Below are 23,221 nucleotides of genomic sequence, written 5' to 3' on the forward strand. Positions count from 1 at the left end.
TTAAAGACTAACAAAATGATTTATTGGGTGATGAGCTTTCGTGGGACAGACCCACTTCTTCAGATCGGCTTTGTTATTGGAAATGAAATTGCTCTGAAGTGGGTCTGTCCCAGGAAAGCTCATCACCCAATAAATCATTTTGTTAGTCTTTAAAGTGCTCCAGGACTGCTGGTTTGTTCTGACACTGCCCAGCGCAGTATTTCTGTCTCTGGAAGAAGCGATTCTTAACACAGCAGCAACAGCAGCAGCTCTGGCATCCAGCTGGAGCCTCTCTGTTTTCAGCCCTGGCTTGCATTTCTTTGGCCTTCTCCTGACATTTTTAACTCCCTGCCTGGCGTGCGTCTCTCTCGGGTTTGAGAGTTTGCTCCCAGCCCCTAACTCTGACATCATTATTTGTCAGGGAAGGAGGGCGGGCGAGGGAGGAGGTTTTTGTTGGTAAAGAAAAGATTTGAATCCGAGCTCAAGATCCATTAAAGGGAGAAATCCGGCCCAGGCAGCTGAAATCCAGCTTGGAAAAGGGGTGGGGGGAAGGAGGCGAGAGAAATGAATCGATAATTTAAAAAAAAAACAAAAACCCAACCACCACCCAACAACCAGCCAAGACTTTAAACTGGTCTCCACCTCGGCAAGGAAAGTTAATCAATAAACTAATTAACTGCTTTGCAAGCTCGGTAATTAATAGATCAAAAGTATTAGCGCCGGGCCGGGCTCTGGAACTGGGGCGAGCCCCGCTTCTTCCCAAGGAGGAGGCCAAGAGGCTTCAGCTTGGGGGGTCTTGAAGAAATAATAATTTTTTTTTTCTTGCAACCGGGATTTTAATTTTTTTAACTAAGCCCCAAGCAGCCGAGGACGGCACGAGACGCCAGCGAGGAAGACCCGCCGCGGGACGCAAGGCCTGGGGGGAGCTCGCCCCGCCAGCCCCCCGCTCCTTTGTTCGCCTCGCCCCCCGGGCCGCCTCGGGGAGCCGGTTCGCAGGGGGGGCCGGGTCGGGGATTCCAAGAGCGCCCCCACAGTCGCTCCCCGGGGACCAATGAAGGAGCCGGATGCCATTAAACTTTTCATCGGGCAGATCCCGCGGAACCTGGAGGAGAAGGACCTGAAGCCCATCTTCGAGCAGTTCGGCAAGATCTACGAGCTGACGGTGATTAAGGATAAATACACGGGCATGCACAAAGGTGAGCCCCCGGCCCGGCCCGGCGGCCGGAACAATGGGCCCGGGGGGGGGGAGGGGCAGGGGGCCCAGGCTGGGAAATGACAAAGCGAGAGCAGCCCGAGGGGGCTGGGGAAGGGGCCGGGGGGGGGTGGGGAGAGCGGCTCGGCGGTGGCAGGGAAAGTCGGGGCCGGGGGAAAACGCGGTGCATATTTAACTGGCCCCGGCTTAGCCGGTCCGGCTGCAGCCGAGGTGGGAACAGATGGCAGGAGGCGCAGGCAGAGAAAAGCGTCATGAATAGAGGCCGGGTGTATGGCTGGGTGGGGGGCGGGGGCGAGGTGGGGGAAGGGCGGGTCTCCTGCCCCCCCCCGCCACTAGTGTTGCCCTGGGGGGAGGGGGTTGCGATCCCCTTTTCCGTTGGCCCCCTGGAGCACAGGGGCTGAGTGTTCAGTGGAGTCCCAAGCACAGAGAACAGACGCCTCTGGGGTGGTGGCTGGGCCTGGAGGTGCAGACAGGGAAGTTCCCAGGGTCAGAGCCCAAATACCCAGGCTGGCCTTGGACAGGTCCTTCCTGCAACAACAGAGGGGCTCTGGGGAGCCGGTCACTGGCACATCCTTTGCTCCTGCTCCAGGCCGGTCTCCAGACTGCGGCCTCCAGGTCAGAGCAAAATTTGTCTCCGCTGGTTAATGTCTTGTCTTAAAAAAAAAAAAAAACAGACCCAGGGCCTCCTTACCAGGGTGGAAGCAGGTGGCCTTTCCAAAGCTGTAGGGGCCTGTGGATGGGTAAGTGGGTGAAATAGACCTACCAGCAACTCGGAACAAGGGCTCGGGTCAATTTCTTAAATCAAAATAAAGCTCGTAACGGGGTTTTTTTCCCCCCAAAATCCACCTCCGGGGGAGGGAATTTACATAACAGAGATAATTTTCTAGAATTTGATAACATTCAACTTTTACAAGCCTGGGAGTTAAAGCCACTCAGGGGCTGGGGAGAGACCTGGCCTGGTTGGAGAGTGTTTGGAGCTGCAGGGAAGGGCCCACCCCTAGGGATGGAGGCTGGCTGGCAAAGGTTAGTCAGGGTGGAATGTGTGGTGGGCTGTTTGATGGGTTGCTTTTTCAGGGCAGTGGTGACTCCATTGATTTCGAGCAGTGACAAAAAGGAGCGGGGATCCAAGTGTGTGTGTGGAAGGGGGGTTTATTTTACCCCTTTCCAAATCACCTGAGTTGCCTGAGGTTTTTGTAAACACAGGAGAGACCACTCCAGTGCCGGTGTAAATCAGAGTAGCCCTCTTGACCTCAGTGGACACTACACCTGTTTGTCTCCGCTGAGAATCTGGCCTGTAACATATTTTTCTGCCTGGCACATGTTGACGATATCAGCAATAACAACCTACCTCTGACATCAGAGTCAGCTCTCGGGTCTTTCCATTGCACTGTGGGTGCCAAACTCGAGTTCTGACCCCGGAGTAAGAGTGGTTATAGGACTAGCAGGAAGGATTGAGGGCTCCAAACAAACCACAGATTAACAATCGCGGGGATTTTCACTGACCCGAGAGGGTCCCCCTAGGTGCAGCTACTTATTGGATCAAACACAAATGCAAACGATTGAAGTGCAAGCCAGCAAACAGAGAATGCTCCCGGGCAAGAATTTGGTGCTTTAAACTCCCCAACCTCCTTACATAACAAAGATGTTTAAATTATTAACCGTGTGAAACAAGCTTCCATTGCCAGGCAGCCTCGGTGGAGGAGGATGTAGCAAGGTGGCACAGGCTTGGGGCTGGCTGGTTTGCCCGCGTCGGTTACGTTTTGGTGGCGGGGGGGGCGCTGAGATACACTGCTGGGTTCGGTGAAGCTGACAAATTCAGGGAGTCAAAATGGAGCATCTCTGTGAGGAAGAGGGAGCCTGAGCTAGTGTGACTGCAATTTTCCAAGGGAAGGAGCGAGAGAGTTTCTGACTCTAATAAGCAGCCCCCCAGAGGGACCCCTGTGGGCTAGATCCATCTTTGTGTGTGTGGCGTGGACAGTACTAGGCACTTTAGGGAGAAAGGCAAAGTCCAGGCTCTCAAAGAGTTTCCAGGCCCTAAGGCTCAGTCCAGCGGCCTATCAGGTGTAGCACTTCCTGCCCTGAGGCTAGCCAAGTGGTTAGCCCACCCTACCCCCGCTAGCCGAGATCAAGCAGGATCAAGTCCTAAATAACGACAGGCCAGGTGGTTGGACAGCTTTGCTCTAGCCCCAGCTGCTGGGCTGAGCTGGGCTTTTGTTGCCTGGTACGTTGCAATGGTCTGGGTAGAGAGGGCGGCAGACAATCCGCACAGCCCTGCTGTAGCAGTGTGGAGGCTGAACAATAAAACGTACTTGAGGTGCTTTTTCCCCAGCTGTTTCTTTTTTGGTCTCAGTCCTGCTCTGCACGGAGGGCCAAGGGGGGAAGCTCAGTTTTTCAAGGGGGGGGGCTAAAAACAGAATTATTTTAACCCCCAAAATCTTGACCTCTTAAGTGGGGCGGGGGCTTGGCAAGCAAAGGGTGAATGGATAAAAGACCCAAGTGCATGCATAGTTCCCAGTTGGGCAAGGACCCTATATGCCCACAGGCTGCAATGGGCTTTGGCTGGCTTACAGGGCAGATTTCCTGCTGCCTGTTCCCCACTGCTGGGAGCAGCGTTGCCAAAAGGCTCAGCACCGAGCCAGCCCTTGACACACTGAACTGGGCATTGAGGGGCCATGCTGAATGCCCTGACTTCAGCGAGGGCTGCATGCTGAGCACCCATGCAGGATCAGGCCCTGGGTGGAGCATAGGAGAATGCTCTGATCTCTGCTGTAGCCGGCCCTGGGACTCGCCTGCGGTCGCAGCTGGGATGAAGGCAGAGCAGGAGCACAGGGAGATCTTGGCTAGGCCCTGGCTGATCTGCCCCGAGTAGCTGCTTGCTGTCATCAGCTGAGGCGCCCAGAGTCCTGAGGAGGGATAGCGAGGTGCAGTCTGCCCCTTCCCCTCTGCCTGGTTCCACTTGTCAAACCTGTGGCACAGCCCTTTCCCCGGCCAAGAGGCAGGCTCTGCCAGGCCCACGCCACAGGCAGCTCCCATGCAGCCTGGTGGAGCTCATGCCAGCTCGCCCAGAAGCTCCGTGTCACCGGGTGAGGGCAGGATCAGGCCACTGTCTCTGCTGGGGCAGTGCTGTCTGGAAGACCACCCGCCCCGGATGGAGGCCACAGCTGTTTTCCCTGTGCAACCCCTTAATGGCCACCCTGGAGCAAGGCGCCCCCAGCCACAGAGCTGGTGTCTCCGTGGCACTGGGCACTCACCAGGGCTCAGGTCTTGGGCTGGGCCTGGTGCCACAGCATGGATTTCTCTTGGCTCTGTGCACACTGGTCCCAGGAGGCTGGCAGACCCCAGGCCCTAGCTCTAGACTTGGCCGCAGTACAGCCTGTCGCGGCTGGGATCTGGGTGTAACTGGATCCCACGGAGAAGGAGCGTCCACTAGCTACTCACCAGGGACCTTCTCTTTCTGCTCCAGAGGCGTGGCCTTACCCGTGCTGCGAGCCCCCTTCCTCTTTCCCCAGGTGCTGTCTAGGGGGCTGTTAGTAAGGGCAGGGCAGGCTAACGCCATTTCCCGGGGCTAGTTGGTGCAGGAAGAGAGTTCTGCAGGGCAGCAGCCCGAGGCAGGAGCGAGAGCGGCCTTGGGGCTAAAGAAGCAGGCCTGGCATGCTGGACTTCTAGCTGCAAGGTCTCCTCAGCCAAGGAGCTGGCTGCTGCCCCCTGACTGGCCATTACTCACTCTGTGCCTCAGTTTCCCCATCTGTACCAGGGGCACATGGCTTCTCTAGATGGGGCTGGGTGTAAGACTGGGTCCAGGGCAGTCTGGGGAGGGAAGGATGTGGGGAGCTGACGGATACCACTCATCTGTGCCATGCACATGCAGGGCATTGGAACATGTGTGTTCCCCCCGGATCCACCTGGGAGCAGGCGCGACTGGTGCACACGTGGAGGCGGCAGGTGGAAATGGGCGTCCGAGGAAGTAGGGAGGTGGGACTGGCTCCACTCCAGCTGAGGATCGGCAGCCCCCCCCACCCCCACCCCCCCGCCGTGTGCCCAGCATCCATCAAGAGAGCCGACTCCTTCGACGGCTGGCAAAGGGCACCTCTGGGAGGGCCGGCTGGAGCCAACTGCTCTACCACCTCCTCGCCCTCTGCAGCATTCGCGCTGGCCGGGAGCTAAATTTAGTCTCCGGACTCCCGCTAGGAAGACAAAGCACGTGTTTTGCTCATGAATATTTTACGGGGCTGGCCGGTCTCCCCAGGCCCTGCCCCAGCGCTACGCACGGCACGCGGCAAGGCTGTCAGCGCCAGCGATGACACACGCATGCTCCCACGCAGTGACCCATGCGCTTGTTACTCGCTAGCAGCTGGTTCCCCGACAGAATGAGCAGGCTGTGGGGGGGTGAGAGGGAAAAAGTGAAGCGGCTCTTATAAAAAGAGAGAGTGGGGTTTAGTGGTTAGAGCAGGAGTCAGGGACTAGGGATTCCTGGGTTCTCTTCTTCGATCTAGGGGGATGTCTAGAGCAGAGGACAGAGTCGGGACTCCTGTGTTCTCTTCCCAGCCCTGCTGCTTTGTCCGGCATGACTCTGGGCAAGTCAGTGCCCTTCCCGTGCCTCAGTTTCCCCTTGTGTAATGTGCAATTGAGGCCAGTCCATTCTTGGGTCAGTGGAAAGGGTGGGCAGCAAGCACAATGCTCAGGAACCAGGAGCATTCGGCTTTTGGGGCGGATTTCCAAGCAACTTTCCTGCCACTTTTCAGAAGCACTCTGCTCCCTTTCACGTGTCTAAGCAGGGGGCCAGCAAAACTCAGCCTGGCCAGGAACCACTGGCTACTGAGCACACTGGAGAAACTAGTCCTGATTTAAGAGCTCTTCTGTCCACCCAGGCCTGCTGTGTCTTTGGGGAGGATTCAGACCAGAGCTCCAAGAATTCCAACCTTTTATTAAAGGGACTGAAGCAGCTCAGGCTTCTGGGCTTATCCAGGAACATTGAAGGGGAAAGGGAGAGGAAGGGCTATAAGATTTCTAGAGTAGGCGTCTCTCTAGCAGCAAAATTCAAACCCAGCAGGAAGGTGAAGCCAGACAAACAGCCTGGAAAAAAGGTGCACATGATTAACAGGGAGAGGGATTAACCAGGGGAACCACACACTTCTCACTGGACGGCTTTCACTCAAGACTGGCTGGCTGTTTAAAAGCCAAGCTGAAGCTCCACTAGAAGTTAGGGGCTTCCTCTAGGGATGGCCGGGGGGGCTTTCTGGCCAAGGTTATCCAGAAGATCCCATCAGCTGATCAAAACAGGCCCAGCCTTCAAAACCTCAGGCTCTGTTCGACCCAATAGAGCTGAGAACCGGGAGCTTGTTTCGCAGCGGCCGGCCTCCCCTTTGGCGGCAATTTGCACTTGCTGGGCGGGGACAGGTATTTTTAGCTTTGTTTCTTTTTTTTTTTCTCGTCAGTGGAAAATGTTAAGTGGCTCAAGCCTGGGAGAGAAGGGAGAGACGGTGGTGTTCGTTAGGTGTGTTGCACTGGGCCGGAAGAAGGATGGACGTGGGTGTCACTGACCAGGAAGAGTGAGGCAGGAGACGAGGGCAATAATACACCCTCCTCAGTATGCACCCAACCAAGTGAGATGGGACCACTAGCGCACTTTTTGCTATTTCTTTCCATGGCAGCTCTGCCTGGGCCCACTCAAGATTTGCCTGTGCTAGGAGCTGTAGGTACAGATGGTAAAACCAAGCAGGTGCTGCCCTGAGGAATTTGCAGCTACAGGGCAGAACTGCTGTTTGCTGCACACTATGTAGAATACACAGGGGCATGGCGGTCTGGGCTGCAGCTTGGCTGGTGCACTGCACAGTACTGGTGGGACGGGGACAGACACTGAGCCTTGTCTACACTAGGGCAGCCCCATGGCAAGTCTTCCCTTGCAGGAGGGCTGCAAGTGAGGCTGGCAGAGGGGATGTTTTGGAAGCTGAGGTGGAGTTAGCCCATTCCATCCTTGTCCCCTCTGCTGAGTGGGCCAGGCTGGGGCCATGGAGGGCCAGCTACAGAGGGGGTTATCCTGCAGATGTCTGCTCTCCTCAGGAGATGGGCTGGGTCCTGTCAAACTTATTGCATGCACATCACCTCATTCAAAGAGCTCTCAGCTGGTGCTGGTCCCGCCCCAGGTCTGGCAGCTTCTTCTTTGCCCTTGACACAGCATCTTCCCTGCCTGCCCAGGAGCTGGGTGGATTACTCCAGGTTAGATACAGAGCAGGATGCCCTGCTCTCTTTTTCAGAGAGGGATTTCGTTGCTCTGCTTCCTGGGGATTCCTACTGCATCGGTCCATAGTTGCAGCTGTGTTTCAGCAGAGGCTGTGCAGATGAGTGGTTAGTGTGGAGGGTATGGTAGTCAGATCTCCTGGGCACTGTCCCAGCTCTGGAGGGGAGGGAGGAGGGAAAGTAGGATCGAGTGGTTAAAACAGAGGAGGCCTGGACAACATTTCCAGCCCTGCCACTGACTCCTTCCAGTTTTCTGTGCTGTGTAGACAAACCTTTGTCATCTCAAGGCAAATCATGTCCAGGGTTCCCTCTAACTTTTTTCCATCCATGGGCAGAATAAATTTTATGTGCACCCAGGCATGTGTGGATGTGCACCACCAACAGAAACGCTGGCTGTAGGTACTGCAGGCACCCTGCTAATCAGCTGGGTGGTACCTGAATCCCTCCTGGGCAGCTGTCCAAGTGCTCATTTTAGAGAGAACGCTGGTCATGCCCCAGCTCCGTGCTCGATTTTCCCACCCATTCTGTGAAAGAAGTCAGCTCTGCCGGGGTCTCGGGAGGGTGCAAGTGTACAGAGCTCTGAGATCAACTGGCAGGCAGATGGGGCTGGTAGGAGGGTTTGGGGTGTGTGGTTCCTGCTCCCCCAGCCACAAAGGGGAGGTGCTGGATTATTCTCATGTCTTCAATGTGGGCTGGAAAATAGCAGTCCCGGTGCCTGGCAGGGGAATGGCTGGTCAGGGCCTTTCCCTCTGGTGCAGGATCAGTCAGTGCCCCAGCCAGTCTCAGCAGCTGATGGCTGGATTGAAGCATTTGGGGTATGGACTTAGCCCAGCTGGTTCTGCACAGTGAGGAGCAGGGCAGGCTCAGGGGCAGGGGCCCAGGTCTCCTTAGTCCCCTGCCTGCAATGCATCCTTGTTATTATTATTATAGCTTCCCCCCAGCCCAGTTCCAACTAAGCCACTGGCTGTGAGAAGTGGGGAGAGCCTGGCTGGCACAGAGCTGAATGGCCTGCCTGGAGGTGCTAAGACAGTCAGGTCGGATCACTGCTGCAAGGGGAGGCTGCCCTGGAGGGACGGGGCTGGGGTGGGTAGAACTGGACAGGGGCGGTCAGAGATCTGGGTTTGGGGGGACCTTGGGCTGATCCGATTTGCCTCTCCCCAGTCCCGCTTTTCCAGACCCAGATCCAGATCTCATTGACACTTGGCGTGACCCCATTGTACTGCCAGTCCCGGTTCCACCCGGGGGCATCACTGGAATCCATGGTGCCCAGGCCAGACTCTGGTCTCCCTTCCGGCACAAATCCAGCGCGACTCTGCTGATGTCCATGGCGAAAGGGCTTGGCCTTGCAGCCCCTTCCACCAGTGGAGTGACCCCAGATTCACAACCACCACTGCTCCACGTAGGACTTCCTCCCTCGCTCTGGCGCAGGCGGCTCTCTGCTAAAGCCACAGCTGGTAGCACAAGACCAGCGATGCCCAAGTGGGTCCCCAGCTGCCCAAACATAGTTTGGCTTCTGAGGCCATCCTGAGTTTTTGGTTCCTTAGAGAGATTAAAGAGATGTGAAGCCGTCTCTGCTTGTCTCTTGGGGGAGCTGCCAGACCCTAGGGGACTGGAACAGGCCTAGTCGGTTGCTAGTATTCATCTTGTTTTCCATGGGCACATAGAATGGCCTATGGCTTGGGGCAGAATGTGGGGGGTAGCAGAGCAGCCAGGGGTGATTAAAAACTGCTGGGCCAGCAGTTGGGGTGACCCCCCCATCCTGGTTTCCCTGCTTTGCAGCAGACTGGTTGGATAAGCTACTTGGCCTCAATTTTCCCATCTGTACAATAGGGATAAGAGCCCTGCTCTGGCTAACTGAGTGGGAGGGTGATTATAAGGATATAGGTGGTAAAGACTGTCTGATGCCCACAGACTGTGTTGCAGGAGCCTGGCGCAATCATTCATTTATCCAGCCTCGCCCCACCCTGCCTCAGCAGCAGTGGGGGACCCCAGAGAGAGAAAGGACCAAGTTTTCAGCAAGTGTCTGTGCTCACAGCCCGGGACAGCCAGCTCAGCTTCTCTTCTGTGTTTTTCCAGTCCCTAGCACCAGAATGCGGGGCTCAGAACCAGGGCTCCCAGATGCTCCGGCATCATTGCCCAGCTAGGGAGCTGTGAAATACTTTGAAAACTAGAGCCCTTCAAGTGAGCTGAGCACTTGGAAACTGTCCTCAGGGGTCCTGGCGCCATCAAATCTGACCTGGCACAACTTGCCCTGGGTCCCACCGCGGCAGCGTTTGGAGTTAAGGTCAGATGCTTTGGGTCCTGGGCGAGCCCTCTTGCTAAATGTTCCTAGCTCACTTTCCCCATTCCAGGAACCTCTGCCCACATCGTCCAGGGGAGTGAGGCCCAGAATTATCTTTGGGGATCTGGACCCAGTGGCGTGGGAACACTTTTAGTAGTGGAGGTACTGAAAGTCAGACCCCTACCCCTGTCCTCCCCTCTCCAAGCTGGAGGTGGGCACAGGCCAGGAGCAGGGCCTGGGTGCAGGGCTGGCAGTTGTCAGAGCCAAGGCACAGGGCTGAGAGCACAGACCCAGCTAAAACCTGGGGTGCTACAGCACCCACCCCCCCTTGCCACATGCTTTATTCCTACACCTGTCTGGCCATCAGCAACAGTGCAATCCCTGAGTTGGCAAAATGCAAGAATCAGACCTCGAGAAGTCAGGAGGATGACTTAAAACGGAGCTTTGCTTTAGAAACGATAAAGGCGGGAGCTTGGCTGCAGATGATACCAAACGGCTCAAGATCATTAAATCCAAAGCAAACTGCGAAGCGCTGCAAAGGGATCTCTCAAAAATGGGCAACAAAAAGGGTCAGAAAAAATTCACTGTTGATAAATGCCCAGCAATGCACACTGGAAAACAGCCTCCTGACCAGGTAGCTACGAAGCGATGGGGTCTGAGTGAGCTGTTACTACTTAAGAAAGGAATCTCGGTGTCATCGTGGATAGTTCTCTGAGAAGATCCATTCAGTGTGCAGTGGCAGTCAAAAAAACAAACTGCATATGGGGAATCATTAGGAAAGGGCAAGAGATAAGACAGGAAATGTTATCTTGCCTCTATATAGAGCCACAGTGTGCCAACATCTTAACTACTGCGTACCGATCTGGTCAGCCCATCTCAGGAAAGATCTACTGGAATTGGAAAAGGTACAGAAAAGGGCAACCAAAATGATCCGGGCTCTGGAATGGCTCCCGTATGACGAGAGATTAAAAAGACCGGGGCTTTTCAGCTTGGAAAAGTGACGACTAAGGGGGGAAGTGATAGAGATCTGTAAAATCATGAGTGTATTATGGCCCCTTTTCATCTCAAGAGATGGTGGTTAATGGCCTGGGCTAGTGTTTGGAGCAAATGTGTTGCCCAAGGGCTGCCCCAGTTGAATCCAAAGGAAAGACAGAAGTTGGTACATTTGGAACTGAGGTGACTGCAAGGAGAGGCTGGAAAGCAGGTTGGATGAATCCTCCCTGCTCACTGCCGTAGGGTCTCCACTCCGGATTATCTGTCTGGGTTTACTCCTGTAGCCTTTGGATTTCCCGAAGCTACCCACAAGGCACATGAGTAGTGTGGAGAAAATAAATGAGGAAGAAATGCTACTTACTCCTCCCATAACACAAGAACGAGGAATCGCCACCAGGGTTCCCCCTCATTTTTTTTTTCCATCCATGAGTCGAATAAATGTTATGTGCAGCCAGGAATGTGCTGATGTGCACCACCTATAAAAACATGTGTTGCCGGCTGGGGGCGCTCTGCTAATCAGCTGAGCAGCACCTGAATCTCTCCTGGGCGGCTGCCCAAGTGCTCAGCTTACAGGGAACCCTGATGACCCCGTGAAATTACCAGGCAACCTGGGGATGTCATTGCCAAGATGTTCTGAAGGCCGAGACTATAACAGTATTAAAAAGGAGCTAGGTAAATTCATGGAGGATGGGACCAGCAATGGCCGTTTGCCAAGATGAGCAGGGACGGTGTCTCTAGCCTTGGTTTGCTGGAAATGGGTGACAGGGGAGGGATCACTTGATGATTCTCTGTTCTGCCCATTCCTTCTGGGGCACCTGGCATTGGCCACTGTCTGGAGACAGGACACTGGGCTGGATCTGATGCAGTCTGGCTGTTCTTACGTTTTTTGTCACCTGGCTCTTCAGGTGCCCCCAGCTCATGTTTTCAAGCTTTCCACTGTCACCAGGAGAGTGAGACTCTTCCTGGGATTTTTGTTTTAAAGGGAGATTGGAATTCTCCACTAGTCACATGAATCCAGGAGCTGGGACTTTGAGGGAGAACTTCACTACAGTGATAGCAGCTGTGGGAGGGTACAGGGGGACGTTCCCTGTTGTGAAATCCAACTAAGAATGAACACAGATGGAAGGAGAAACTGGAAAAGCTCTGCAGGACAGGTCCTGTCATTCATTTCAAGGCACCCGCAGATATGGTTCCCCAGACTCCAACCAGACTCTCCACCACACAGTCTTTTCTTGCCATGCTTGCTGGTCCCTTTCCTTCACTTACTATGCTTCAAAGGGCCCCTGCCATCGATCCATCTCTTCTGTGCATCCCTCTCTTTTCCTTCCTCCAGCAGCACCTCCCTGTTGCTCTCCGATCTGCATCATCCGCATTACAAGTAGCTGCCTGAGTGAGTTCAGGCCCCCAAGTGCCAGGGGCTGTACAAAGAGAGTGGGAGCCCGCCCCTGGCCCGGAGAACCGAACCAACCAAAATAGTCCAGAACAAATGTTGTCCCCTTGGCTCATAGAGAGGCTCAGAGGCATGAAGGCTTTGGATCTTCGAAGGGAATTAGGGGCCTAACTACTGTGGAAGCGAATGGGCATTAGACACATTTTTCCCTTTGTGGGTCTGGCCTGAAGTGAGGTGCCCAGGGGCACACAGGAGTCAGTGGCAGAGCTGAGAAGTGGTCTTGAACACCAGCCTAGAGGCTCACCCCTTTTCCTCCCCCCAGCCCTGGGAAAATCTCCCCCTCCCCAGCCCTGGAGATGCCTTGTACTGAGCCCATCCAAAGCAGGGGACACCAGGCTGGTACGGGCCTTGTCAATTTCACTGTCACATTAGGGTGGGGTTAGTCCCAGATCCCCCAGTATCCTCCAGCCTGGGAAGTTGTGTTTGCGGTTCCCCTTTGGCACTTGGGGTTGAAGGAGGAGACGGGTGTCCTTTGTTCCTGTCCCTTTGTCCCGCGGGGACACTGGGGGTATCGTTCATGTGGGGGGGGCGGAGATTTTGGGGACTGAGGCGCCCATGATCTTTCCCCTCTTTTTCTTCCGCAGGATGCGCCTTCCTGACCTACTGCGCCCGGGAATCGGCCCTCAAGGCACAGAGCGCGTTGCACGAGCAGAAAACGCTGCCAGGGGTGAGTTCTCACAGGGTGGTAAAGGTGCGGGGGCAGCGCTCAGCCCAGGGAGTCTCTGTTATCTCTGGCTACAGCTGCTCAAACGTCAGCACAAACACCCAGCCCTCGTTTTATTGTCTGTAGCATATTCCCGCCCCCCCTGCACAGCTTGTTAGTGTTTGCGATAACCAGATGGCCCCAACTATAAAATCTCCTTGGTTAGCTCCATCGCACGCCTGATATGGACTGGGCCAGAGTCTGGGTGGGCCAGCTGGGGCCTGCCACTGGTGTGGGGAGAGGATACACTGGCGATTTCCCCTGGCACAAGCCAGGGGGCTGGAGAAGAGGGGCCCTGCAGGGAGAGGAGGATAACACACTCACCCTCCCACCCATGGGCGCCTGCCAGCATCCTTAGAGCTCTGATTATGTCACCTCCTGTCCCCCGTACTGCCCTCCACCCAAGGTGACAACTTTGGGGCTGGGTCTCTTGCTCTCTCCAAAGAGCTGCGTGCCTCAGGCTGGGGGGTTCAGGGCAACAGATGTCGGGCAGTGAGGGAAGTTGGAGTGCCAAGCCAGAGTCTCTGCCCTGGTTCTGCCAGTGGGTCTGAAATGGCTTTGGAGCGTTTTTGTCCCGGGAAGGCAGCTGTAGGGAGCCAAGACCTGTGTGCGTGCGTGCGTGCGTGTGTGTGTGTGTATGTGGTCCCAGCACAAAAGTAGGGCATCCTACCCCCTCAGCCACGTGCTGACCCCCTGCACTCCAGGGAAGAGAGCCTGGTGCTGAGCCCTGACAAACTCATTTCACTGAGGGGCCACCAAAACGCTGCCAATTGACATCACCAGCTCCTCTGTGCAGAGCAGGGCTTTGAACCAATGACAACTAGCAATGAAGGCAGGCTCCTTCCCCAGGCTAGTAGAGAACCCAGGAGTCCTGGATTCCGCTCATGACAAAGTGAGGCATGTGAGGATTTTATTCCCCTCATTAGGTTGCATGTGTTTCCTGACATCTTGTAGTAACCCCAGGGCAGTGCCTCAGTTTCCCTAGGCACGGCATCAGTGCATAGTGGTAAGGGGAGTTTCAGGGTGGTGACTTCTCATGCCTAGACAATGGGGGACCAGGCTCTTTGGAACCTAGGCAGCCAGGTCACACCTTTCCTCCCTGGGAAACAGGACAAAGGAGGGAGGCGGGGCCTGAGTGGTTTGAATTGGAAGCATGCAGTTGAGTGGGAAAGACTTATCTGGCTGGGGAGGGAGGAAGGAGGACCAGGGCCCTGGTTCAGGGACCCCCTCTGGTCCCCGCTCCCCAAAATGGATTGCACTGATGGCTTCTTTCTAGGCTGACAAGTCTGTTCCACTCTGTGTCCCTGTTGATAATAAACCTTCTGTTCTCCCTGCTGAATGAGGGTCACAGCTGCCTGTGGATGGCGGGTGCAGGGCCTGGTGACCCCCAAACTCTGTGACATGCTATATCCCACTCCTCTGCCAGACCCGAGAATGTTCTGCTCCCTGAAGAGGGAGCGACGTGTCCCTTTCTGGTGGAACAGCATAGCTGGGGATGGGGATTCGGGCAGAGAGGTGGCCCTTTTCTGCGGTACCTCGCGTACCCAGCATTAGTAAGAAGCTGCCCCTGCTTCCCCCTGCCCTCCACAAGCCTGGTGCGCCAGGATCCTGGCTGATCCACCATGCCCAGGCAGGGGGTGTCAGGTTTCTGTCTGATGGGAAACTTGCTGCTGGCAGACCCAATGCAAGGGGCACCCAGACGAGCTGGCAGGGTTGGCGAATCTCAGTTGCTTTAGCATTACAGCTGTCAAATCAGAGCTCCGCCCCCGGTGTCCTGTAGCAATACATGTTGTGCCTTCCTGGGCAAACAGGCCTGGTGTGTAGGACTTGATGTTTGCCCAGAGTGTGCAGGCATCTGAGGGAATGGGAAGACCCCAGCCGGGCAGCTGCTGAGCAATGTTCCCTCTCATTTTTTTTCCACCCATGGGTGGAATAAATTTTGCTATGTGCACCAAGGCAAGTGCACCACCATAGAAACACACGCTGCCAGCTGCGAGTGCTGCGGGCACTCTGCTAATCAGAATCTCTCCTGGGTGGTCACCCGAGCACTCAGCTTACAGGAGACACTGGTGCTGAGGCCCCTCCATGGAGTCCTTGGCTGAGGGACGTGCCTTGCACTGCTCAGAATTGGGGCCCAGCATGTGTTCTCGCCCTGGTAACAGCCCCATGGTGGCCCCAGTGGATGGATCTGATTCCTATCTACTGCGCCCACGGCAGCCGGATGGGAGGGGGCGGGGGGCGGGGAGAGGAGGAGCTTGTGGAAGCTTCAGGCGACTGAAGGCAGAGTTGCTCCCAAGACTTACCACACAGGAGGCCCCCAGTTCTCAGCAGATCTGATTGGTGTGCAGGATGCCAGCCCCAGATGCTGCAGGCCTCTGCCCACCCCAAGCAGCAGGGATGAATTCCCATGCACTGCCCTGCGCAGCCGGGGCCCGCACCGGGAGCCCAGAAGGCACTGAGGGCCCAGCCCAGCAGAGCCTTTGGAAAGCTGAGACCCGCTGAGCTTTTGACACATGACTTGTCAGGCATCAGTCCCTGTAGCCAGTTCAGAGCTTGAGCGCCTGGAGGTGAACGGCTTTGGTGCCCCAGCTGGCATCTGAGCCTTCCAGCTGCCCAGGCTCTGATCTCTCCTTCCCACCTGCCTCTGAGGAAGGCCAAAGTACCCAGCTGGCTGATTTGCTGCTGGACCTCATGTTCCGTCCCGTGGAAACCTTCAGGCCTGCTTCTCTCCCCCCTCCTCTTCCTCCAGCTCCCTCTGCCCCAGCTCCCTGCCCTGGGACCTGTTGGCTGAGCAGCGGTCCAGCCCTCAAGGGCTGCATTTCTGGAGGCCCTGGCAGGTCCTTGAAGGACAGGTCTTGAGCCTGATGTTGCCCAGTCTAGACTAAGGGTGTCTGACCCAGGGTGATGGGGCGCATCAACAGAGTCAGATGCCACGAGGCTTGAAGCCCAAGCCTTGTGGTGCAGGAATGGCTGGGCAGGGGGGTAAAGCCAGACTGGTCAGGGACTCAACCCATGCTGGGGGTGATCCTGAGCCGCTGGCTGCTGGAAGCAGGGAGGGAAAGTGGTGGGTCTCCCCACATGGCCCAGTTCTGCTCACTCCCCATGAAGCTTTGGTAATGGCCACTGTTGCAGCCACGAGACCTGAGAGGCACCCTTGGCTGACCCACAACAGCAGCTCATGTTCCCTGTTCTGCTGCAGATGGCAGGATGGACTAGTGGTTAGGCCACCAGTCCATGACTTTAGAGAGGCGAGTTCATGTCCCCGATCTGTGTTGGAGTGCCAGTACTGGGACCCCACGCAAGACCCCAGTGCCCTGATCCTCAGAGCTCTTGAGGTCTCTGCCCACCGTTTGGTCCTGGTGGCCACCTCCTGGATGGAGCTGTTGGAGCCAGAGGCCATCCCTGTGCTTGGGCCAAGACCAAGGAGGAATTTGGTCTTTCTGGGTCTGCCCTGCCTCACAGAGCAGCACGAGGGTCAATGCACGGGGGAGAAGGGCCTGGAGGAAACAGAACTGAGGCCTACTTCACCCTGGACCCTTGAGCCTCTCCTGGGTGTGAGGCCGACCCTTTGAGGGACTGCCCCTCCTGGGGGCAAGTGGGGAGCTGTACAGGACCCTGCCAAGCCTGGACATCTTCTGACCCCGCAGTGGGTCAAGGCTCTGGCTTGTTTGCAGCTGGGCCTGGGATCCCAGCCGAATGCACCGGCTTGGCGTGGCTTCTACTGATGGAAAATCCAGCCCGATGGAACCCTGGCGCCAGGCTGGGAGGAGAGGTTGCCTTGGCATCCCCATAGCAACCCTCATGGACATCTCCCACCAGCTCCCGCGGGAGCGGATTTGCTCCCTCCACATCTTCCCACCCCCACTGGGCCACCCTTGAAAAATAAGGTGATAGTTCCCCTCCCCCCCCACCCAACTTTCCATCCTCCCCCCCCATGCACAAACATAGAATCTAAGTGTGTTTTGCCTGGGGAGGGTGGCGGCCAGACCTAAATACTTGGTTTCTCACCTCCTCCCTTCTGAATGTTTGGAGCAGATGATGCCTGAGCGGAGGGCATTGTCTCGGGAGGTTCCCTTTATTCTATTTTTTCCACCCCCCTTTTGCCACCTGCTTTTCTCCTCCGGCTCTTGATGTGCCGGTGTACGCGCCCGTGTCTGATGGAGATTGGAGCGTGTAGCCATGGAGCTGGGAGCTCAGCCTTTGTGTGCATTTCCCGCTGTGCGTGAGTGTGTGTTTAGCATGAGTGTGCGTGTGTGAAGCATGGGCACGATGATGTGCAGCTTTTACCCACGTGCCGGCGTGATCTCATGCATCTGTGTCCATGTGTGGACATGCACGTTTATAACACGCCTAAGTCAGTGTTGCCCAGGCTGTGCTGTGTGTTAGCAGCTGTGCAAAATGGCACAAAACACCATGGGTTACACATATTTGAGGTCAATGTCCAGGCCTGGGGCAGGGTGGTGTGGAGTCCGGGCATATGCCATGCAATCCCCTGCCTGTCTGCTCAGTTGTGAGTCTCTGTGTTTTGCCTGCATCTGTATGGCTGCTCGGTGTGTCCAAAGGTGTGTCCATGTTTTCTGGGGGTGGGGAATTGGATGGGGAAATGTTCTCCGGTGTCTTGCAGCCTGGGGGGCCCTGTGTGTGCAGCCGTGGGGGTGTTTGAGTGTCACATGGTTAGCGGGCGTGTGTGTGCGTGGAACCTGGGGGGAGCTGTGTCACGGTTGGGTCCCTGCCAGGCTGACACACTGACAGTGGGTCTCGTTACCCCCCCAGCTAGGCAGCTGCAGCTCTTTAGCTCCTGCTGGAGGTCCCTAGCTCGGGCCCCGTTGTTCAGCCAAGGCGGTGACCATCCCAGTCGCCCCTTTTGGTGTGTCTGTGGCAGCTCACCTGCTGCAAGGCATGATGCCTGCCATCCCTGGGGGAGGGGGCGGGAGCAGCCCCCAGGAGGTAGGGCTCCTGGGGAGGAGAGAGAGATGGTGAGTTAGTGCCCCCAGCCCCAGGTACTGACATCCTGGCTGTGCACTGCACCCCTTGTCCTCTTGAGCCACCGTCCCTAATGTGCGAAAGGGAAGTAAAACCATGCCCAGCCCAAACTCCGTAACCTCCCAGAATGGGACGGACAGCTGCTTTCCACCCCGGTGGCAGGACAGGCCTAGAATCACTGCTCAGCACTGGGCTCCATGCACCAGGTGCTGGATGCCAACCTCTAAGCTCCGTGCACCAGGCTGTACGCCCGAAGCTCAGGGCTTTGTGCATCATCCTTCCATGGAAGGCCGGAGTCTATGCCCCATCCAGGCTCCAGGCCTAAATCGCAACCTCTGGGTTCTCTGCTCCAGAGTCCAGGTTCTGGGCTGTAGTCCAGGGTGTCCACTTCAGGTTCTGGGTTCCAGCCATGTTGCCTGGTCCCCACCTCCCTCCAGCAAAGCCCCATTCAGGCCCTGTTGGCTTTGAAATAAATCTGTGCTGACGACAGCCATGATATGGGCTTTGCTTCAGTTTGCAGAGGTGACTTGTCTCTGCACACTTCTCCTGGGGCGCTAGCCATCCCCAGCACCAAGTGAGGAGGAATCGGGGCCACCCCCAGCTCCTCTGCTCACCAACAGCCTTTCTTGTGCTGTGTTTAAAGCTATGGAACAGATTCAGAACCAGACGTCCTGACTCTTCCACCCCCGGTCGCTCTAACCACTAAGCATCATTCCCATCCCACAGCTAGGAAGAGAACCCAGGAGTCCTGAATCCCAGCTCCCTTCCTAACCATTAGGTGCCTTTTGCCTGCCAAAAACAGACGGGCCCAGCAGTCCTGCTTCCCACCCCGGCACCAGACACTCTTCTCCCAAGAGCTGGGGCTAGAGCCGAGGAGTCCTGCTTCCAGCTCCCCCGCTGCTCTGCTTACTAAACCACACTCCCCTGCTGGAGCTGGGGATAGAGCTCAGGAGTCCTGGCTCCCAGCCCTGCCCCAGCCCCGTTCGAACCACTAGAGTTCACTCCCCTACCAGAACTGGGTCTAAACCAGGCGTGTCCAACTTGCGGCCTGCGGGCCGCATGCAGCCCTGGACAGCTAGTAATGTGGCCCCACAAGATCATAAACTTTTAACATTATTATGTGATTTATATACATTAACTGTATTATATATTTTGTACGCGGCCCAAGACTATCTTCACTCAATGCGGCCCAGGCAAGCCACAAGGTTGGACACCCATGGTCTAAATCCAGGAGTCCTCACTCTCCCCCACCACTCCTGACTCCAGCATCCTGTGTCGCATCTGCTAGACAATTTACCGGTAAAAGGGGTGTGTGTGTGTGTGTGTGTGTGTGTGTGTGTGTCCATCTCCATACTTTCTCCATCGTCCAGCTTTGATGTTCCTGCCTCGCTCTATCTCAGCTCGATTTCGGGGAGCTGCCCTCCCCACACCTTTGCCCAGCAGCTATGTCCTGGGGAGCAGGGTGCCTTGTGCCACCCTTTCTCCCAGGGCAGTTGGTGCTGGATCTGAGTGTGGGAAGAGGAGAGTCTGTTTGCTGGCTGGGGGGGAGAGGAGGAGTGGGAGATCAGGACCTTGAATATTCACTCCTGGCAGGGATCTCTATAACCGTACGTGTGCCGGCAAGCTGTGCCTGTGTAAGTTTGCACACGCATGCAGGGGTATATGTGTGACCCTTTGCACACGTATGTTTGGGGCTGTGCACACAGGTGCCGGGTCTACACCCAGTGTGCTGCATGCCCGTGCAAAGGGAGACTGTGACTTTGCACCTGCACGTGAGAGGAAGTGTGCAGGGTGTGTGTGGGTGTGGGTGTGAATGAGGGAGGGTGTGTGCATTTGCCAGCCTGTGCCAGGGATGCCTGCGTGTTTGTGCATGTGTGCAGGGGATATGTGTGTTTGCACACGCATGTGGGAAGCCTGACCCCTCCAGTGCCAAGCTGGCCTGGTGAGCAGAGGCCAGTGGGGCACAGGCGAAGGAAGGTTCGGCCCTGCAGGGAGAGCTGGCTGGCTGGCTCTGATATCTGCTCCACGGCTCTGAAACCAGAACTTGTGCAGGTCCCTGCAGTGTCCCCTCCCACCCCAGGGTATTCCAGGGCTGGGTTGAGACCCCAGCCGAGTGGGTTATGGCGCTGAGAAAGCCCCGGGAGCAGCTGGCTCTGGCCTTGGGGGCATCCTGCTGCCTTTCCAGTCCTGCTTACTGGTTAACCCTCTCTCTCACCACCCCCAGCTTGCAATGAGTTTGCTGGGTCTCAGCCTGCCTCCCAGCTGTCATGGGGAGGGGGCGCATTTCCCATACCCACCTGGGCGCTGGCTGACCCCTGGGCTGGCATCCCGCAGAGACTGAGTGTTGAAAGAGGCTCAAAACCAGCCCTGTCCTGCTGCCATCTGCTAGGCAGAGCCCAGGCTCCACAGACACACAGGTGGTGAATGTACCCTTCACCGCAGCCTCTGGGCTCATGGGAGTGGTGGGCTAAGGGACCCGGCTTTGGCAGGCTCCCTTTTGTCTGGGGAGGCTGTGGGCGCCCAGCTGGGTTATAAATTACCCCTTCTGTGCCTGGCAGGGAGCAGACAGCGGCAGCCTGGTAACCAGTAGGCAGGTAATGACTTGTTGCCAGGTAAACATGGACTGTGGGACAGGTGCACAGGGACAGGGGGCAGCTGAGCTAACAGCCGAGGGCCTTTGGGCCAGGGGAGCTCGCCCACAACATCTGGGAACAGCGACGCCAACCAGTCTGGGCAAGTGTCTAGGGCCAGGCCTGTGTCCTGGGCAGCCACAGGGGTAGGGGAGGGCAGGTGGCATCGGGGGTGGGGTTGGGAGGCTGCTATGCGCTGGAACACAGCAATCTCACCTGAGAGCTGGGAACAGAACCCAGGAGTCCGGGTTCCCAGCCCCTGCTGCTCTAACCACTCGACCCCACTCCCCTCCAAGCTGGGAACAGAATCCAGGAGTCCTGGCTTGTCTGCTGTAACCACTAGACCCCTCTCCCCCCTCTGAGCTGGGAATAGAAACGTCGCTGCAATAGGGACCAGGGGGCTCTGCTCCACTTCCCTACTGCTGGGGAAGGTGGGGAGAGTCCTGTGCAGGCAAAGCCACCCAATCCCAGCCCAGCACCTGGCACTGAACAGCCGGGGGCCCCCTCCCCAGCATTTCTGCTGAGTGACAGGCACGAGCCAGGAAAGGGGGTGGGGATGGATGGCCATGGGGAGAGGGGTAGGGAGCCAGCTCCTCCCTGACTCCAATATAGGGCTGGGGCCAAGAGGTCTCAGCCCCCTTTGTGGGCACAGACTGGCCCATCTGCAGCCTCCACGGACGGGCCGTGGGGCAGGAGGAGCCTGCAGGGCTGGGGCTGGGGCTGGGGCTGGGGCTGGGCGGGGTGGTGCATGTCATGTCCAGGCTCACCCTGCGCAGAGACCTGCGTCCCCAGAGCCCAGCAGGAGGAAGGAGTCAGGGTTGGGTGGCCGCAGACTTGTGCTTGGGCAGCTGGGCTGAAGCTCCAGCCAGCTCCGAGGGAGAAGTGCCAGCAGAGGTGGGAAGGGGAGCCCAGGGATGTGACAATGGGCAGGGGGGCTGCAGGTGAGGAGGGTGAGGCACTGGCAGAGCTGGGAGGGGGAGCCCAGGGCTGTGATAATGGTGGAGGGGGGCTGCGGGTCAGGTTGGAGGGGCACTGGCAGAGCAGAGAGAGGAGACATTTGCACAGCACTGGTCACATCTCCCTCCCAACACAATTCACCCCGAGTCCTGAATGACACCTGCCAACAGGGCAGCCTGGGGTCTTGGTTCAGCGTTACTGGGGCTCATGTTCCAGGGTGCTCAGCTGAAGTCCTTCATCTCTCAACCTGGGATCACTTGCGCCAGGGATGCTTTGCAGTAGCTCTGCAGGCAGCTCCCCCGACCTGGGTCAGGTTGCCTGAACCCAAGCAGAGCAGCCAGGCAGCTCCGGCTGCCATCCAGCCCGAGGCTCGCGCTGCATGCTGGGGCCTAAGGAGCTTTAGCTTTGATTGGATAATCCCAGGATTTATGCGTGGTAAATCCCAGGCGAGGTGGGAGTGGGAGGTGGGATTTGGAGGGTGGGATTAGAGCAGGCAGCTCCTGGACAGCTGCCTTCTGATCTGGGGGGCAGGGGGATCAAGTCACAGGCGCATCCTTGGCACAGCCTGAGCCAGTCAAAAGCCGCCCCCACCCGAGGATGCCAAGCCACCCGACTCCACCCTCACACACAGGCCAGCAAGGCAGCTTCTGGCCTCACCCAGCCCCTGGGCTCTCCAGGGCCCTGTGCTTCCGAGCAGAGGAAAAAAGCAGCTCAGCGACTTCTGCTCTCAGGCCAGGAGTCTGTTTCCTGCTGGAGAGGCTCCTTATGCAAACAGGGGGCTAGGAAAGACCAAAGCCCCCCATCCCCCTTGGCAAATAGCCCTGGTGAGCTTCCACGCCCCTGGAGACAGAGCAGAGTGGCCCCCTGGCTGCCTTGGGCCAGGGAGAAGCCATGGAGCTCCTAGGGAGGCTCAGGTGGGAAGAGCTGGGAGCTGCATGCCCTCTCCATGGGGGTATTCATTTCTGACAGCGACAGGCTCACCAAGGGGTTCTCGGCCAGTACAATAATTGTGCTAGTCTCTCTGGTTAATAAGCAAACAGGGAATTTTCCCCTCCTGGGAGAGGGCATGGGGCTCTCAAATCTGGATTGCCAAGTGGCCAATACCCCCGCAGTCCCCCACTGCACCTGGCCGGCTTGTCCTTTCTGCCTGGGCTGGGGGATGTTGCCCCTTGGCCCCACACAGGAGAGCTGCAGGGTTTGTTGTGAACGCCCGTGAAACTGCTTGATCCCAGCCAATGGCTCTGAGTCCCTTGTGCCAGCACATCCTCAGATGGTATTTATTACCATGGCAACTGCCCCTGGGCCGGTTGCCCTAGTTACAGAGGGGATGGTCTTGATGGCGTAGCAACAGCTGCCCGATTGCATGGCCGTGCTCAGGTATTTATCGTTGGTGTCACAACCCCAACTGAGACTGGGGCCCCAATGTGCCAGGAGCAGCCCAGACCCGGGCTGGTGGGGAGGCTGAAGCCCAAAGAGGAGACCTGAGCTGCCTGTGATCAGCGGCAGTCCTGGAATGGAACCCAGGTGGCCTGCTCATAGCCCAGCGCCCTCCACACTAGGCCCTTGTCTCCCATTAGTGTCTCCCAGCTTCTCCCTTGTCCTACAGCTCCCAGACGCTGGGGCCCAGCACCTTGGCTGGGGAAAAGGGGGGATGCTCCACCGCAGCCTGTGACCCCACTTTGTGCCAGCCAAGGGTGCTCTATTAGGATGCTGGCTCAGTGCCCCAGCCAGGGTCTTCTGGATCGCCACAGTTTGGCAGGGTGAGAGCCAGGGAGACTGCGGCCCGGCTGGGCTG

General features: G+C 57.1%; 1 protein-coding gene across 3 annotated transcripts in view; it reads left to right on the forward strand.

Moving 5' to 3' along the window:
- Positions 1-1,013: 1,013 nt before the first annotated feature.
- LOC142003955 (CUGBP Elav-like family member 3-A) overlaps positions 1,014-23,221 on the forward strand; it is a 48,738-nt gene continuing 26,530 nt past the window's right edge. For all 3 annotated transcript variants that reach the window (XR_012642909.1, XM_074981348.1, XM_074981349.1), the window contains exons 1-2: positions 1,014-1,175; positions 12,738-12,820. Coding sequence is in view for 2 of the 3 variants with exons in the window: in XM_074981348.1 (XP_074837449.1) it covers positions 1,031-1,175; positions 12,738-12,820 (228 nt within the window). In the remaining variant the exon portion in view is untranslated. The remainder of the gene's footprint in view (positions 1,176-12,737; positions 12,821-23,221) is intronic.

The sequence above is a fragment of the Carettochelys insculpta genome, chromosome 30 (assembly GCF_033958435.1).
Source record: "Carettochelys insculpta isolate YL-2023 chromosome 30, ASM3395843v1, whole genome shotgun sequence".
NCBI classification, from domain to species: domain Eukaryota; kingdom Metazoa; phylum Chordata; order Testudines; family Carettochelyidae; genus Carettochelys; species Carettochelys insculpta.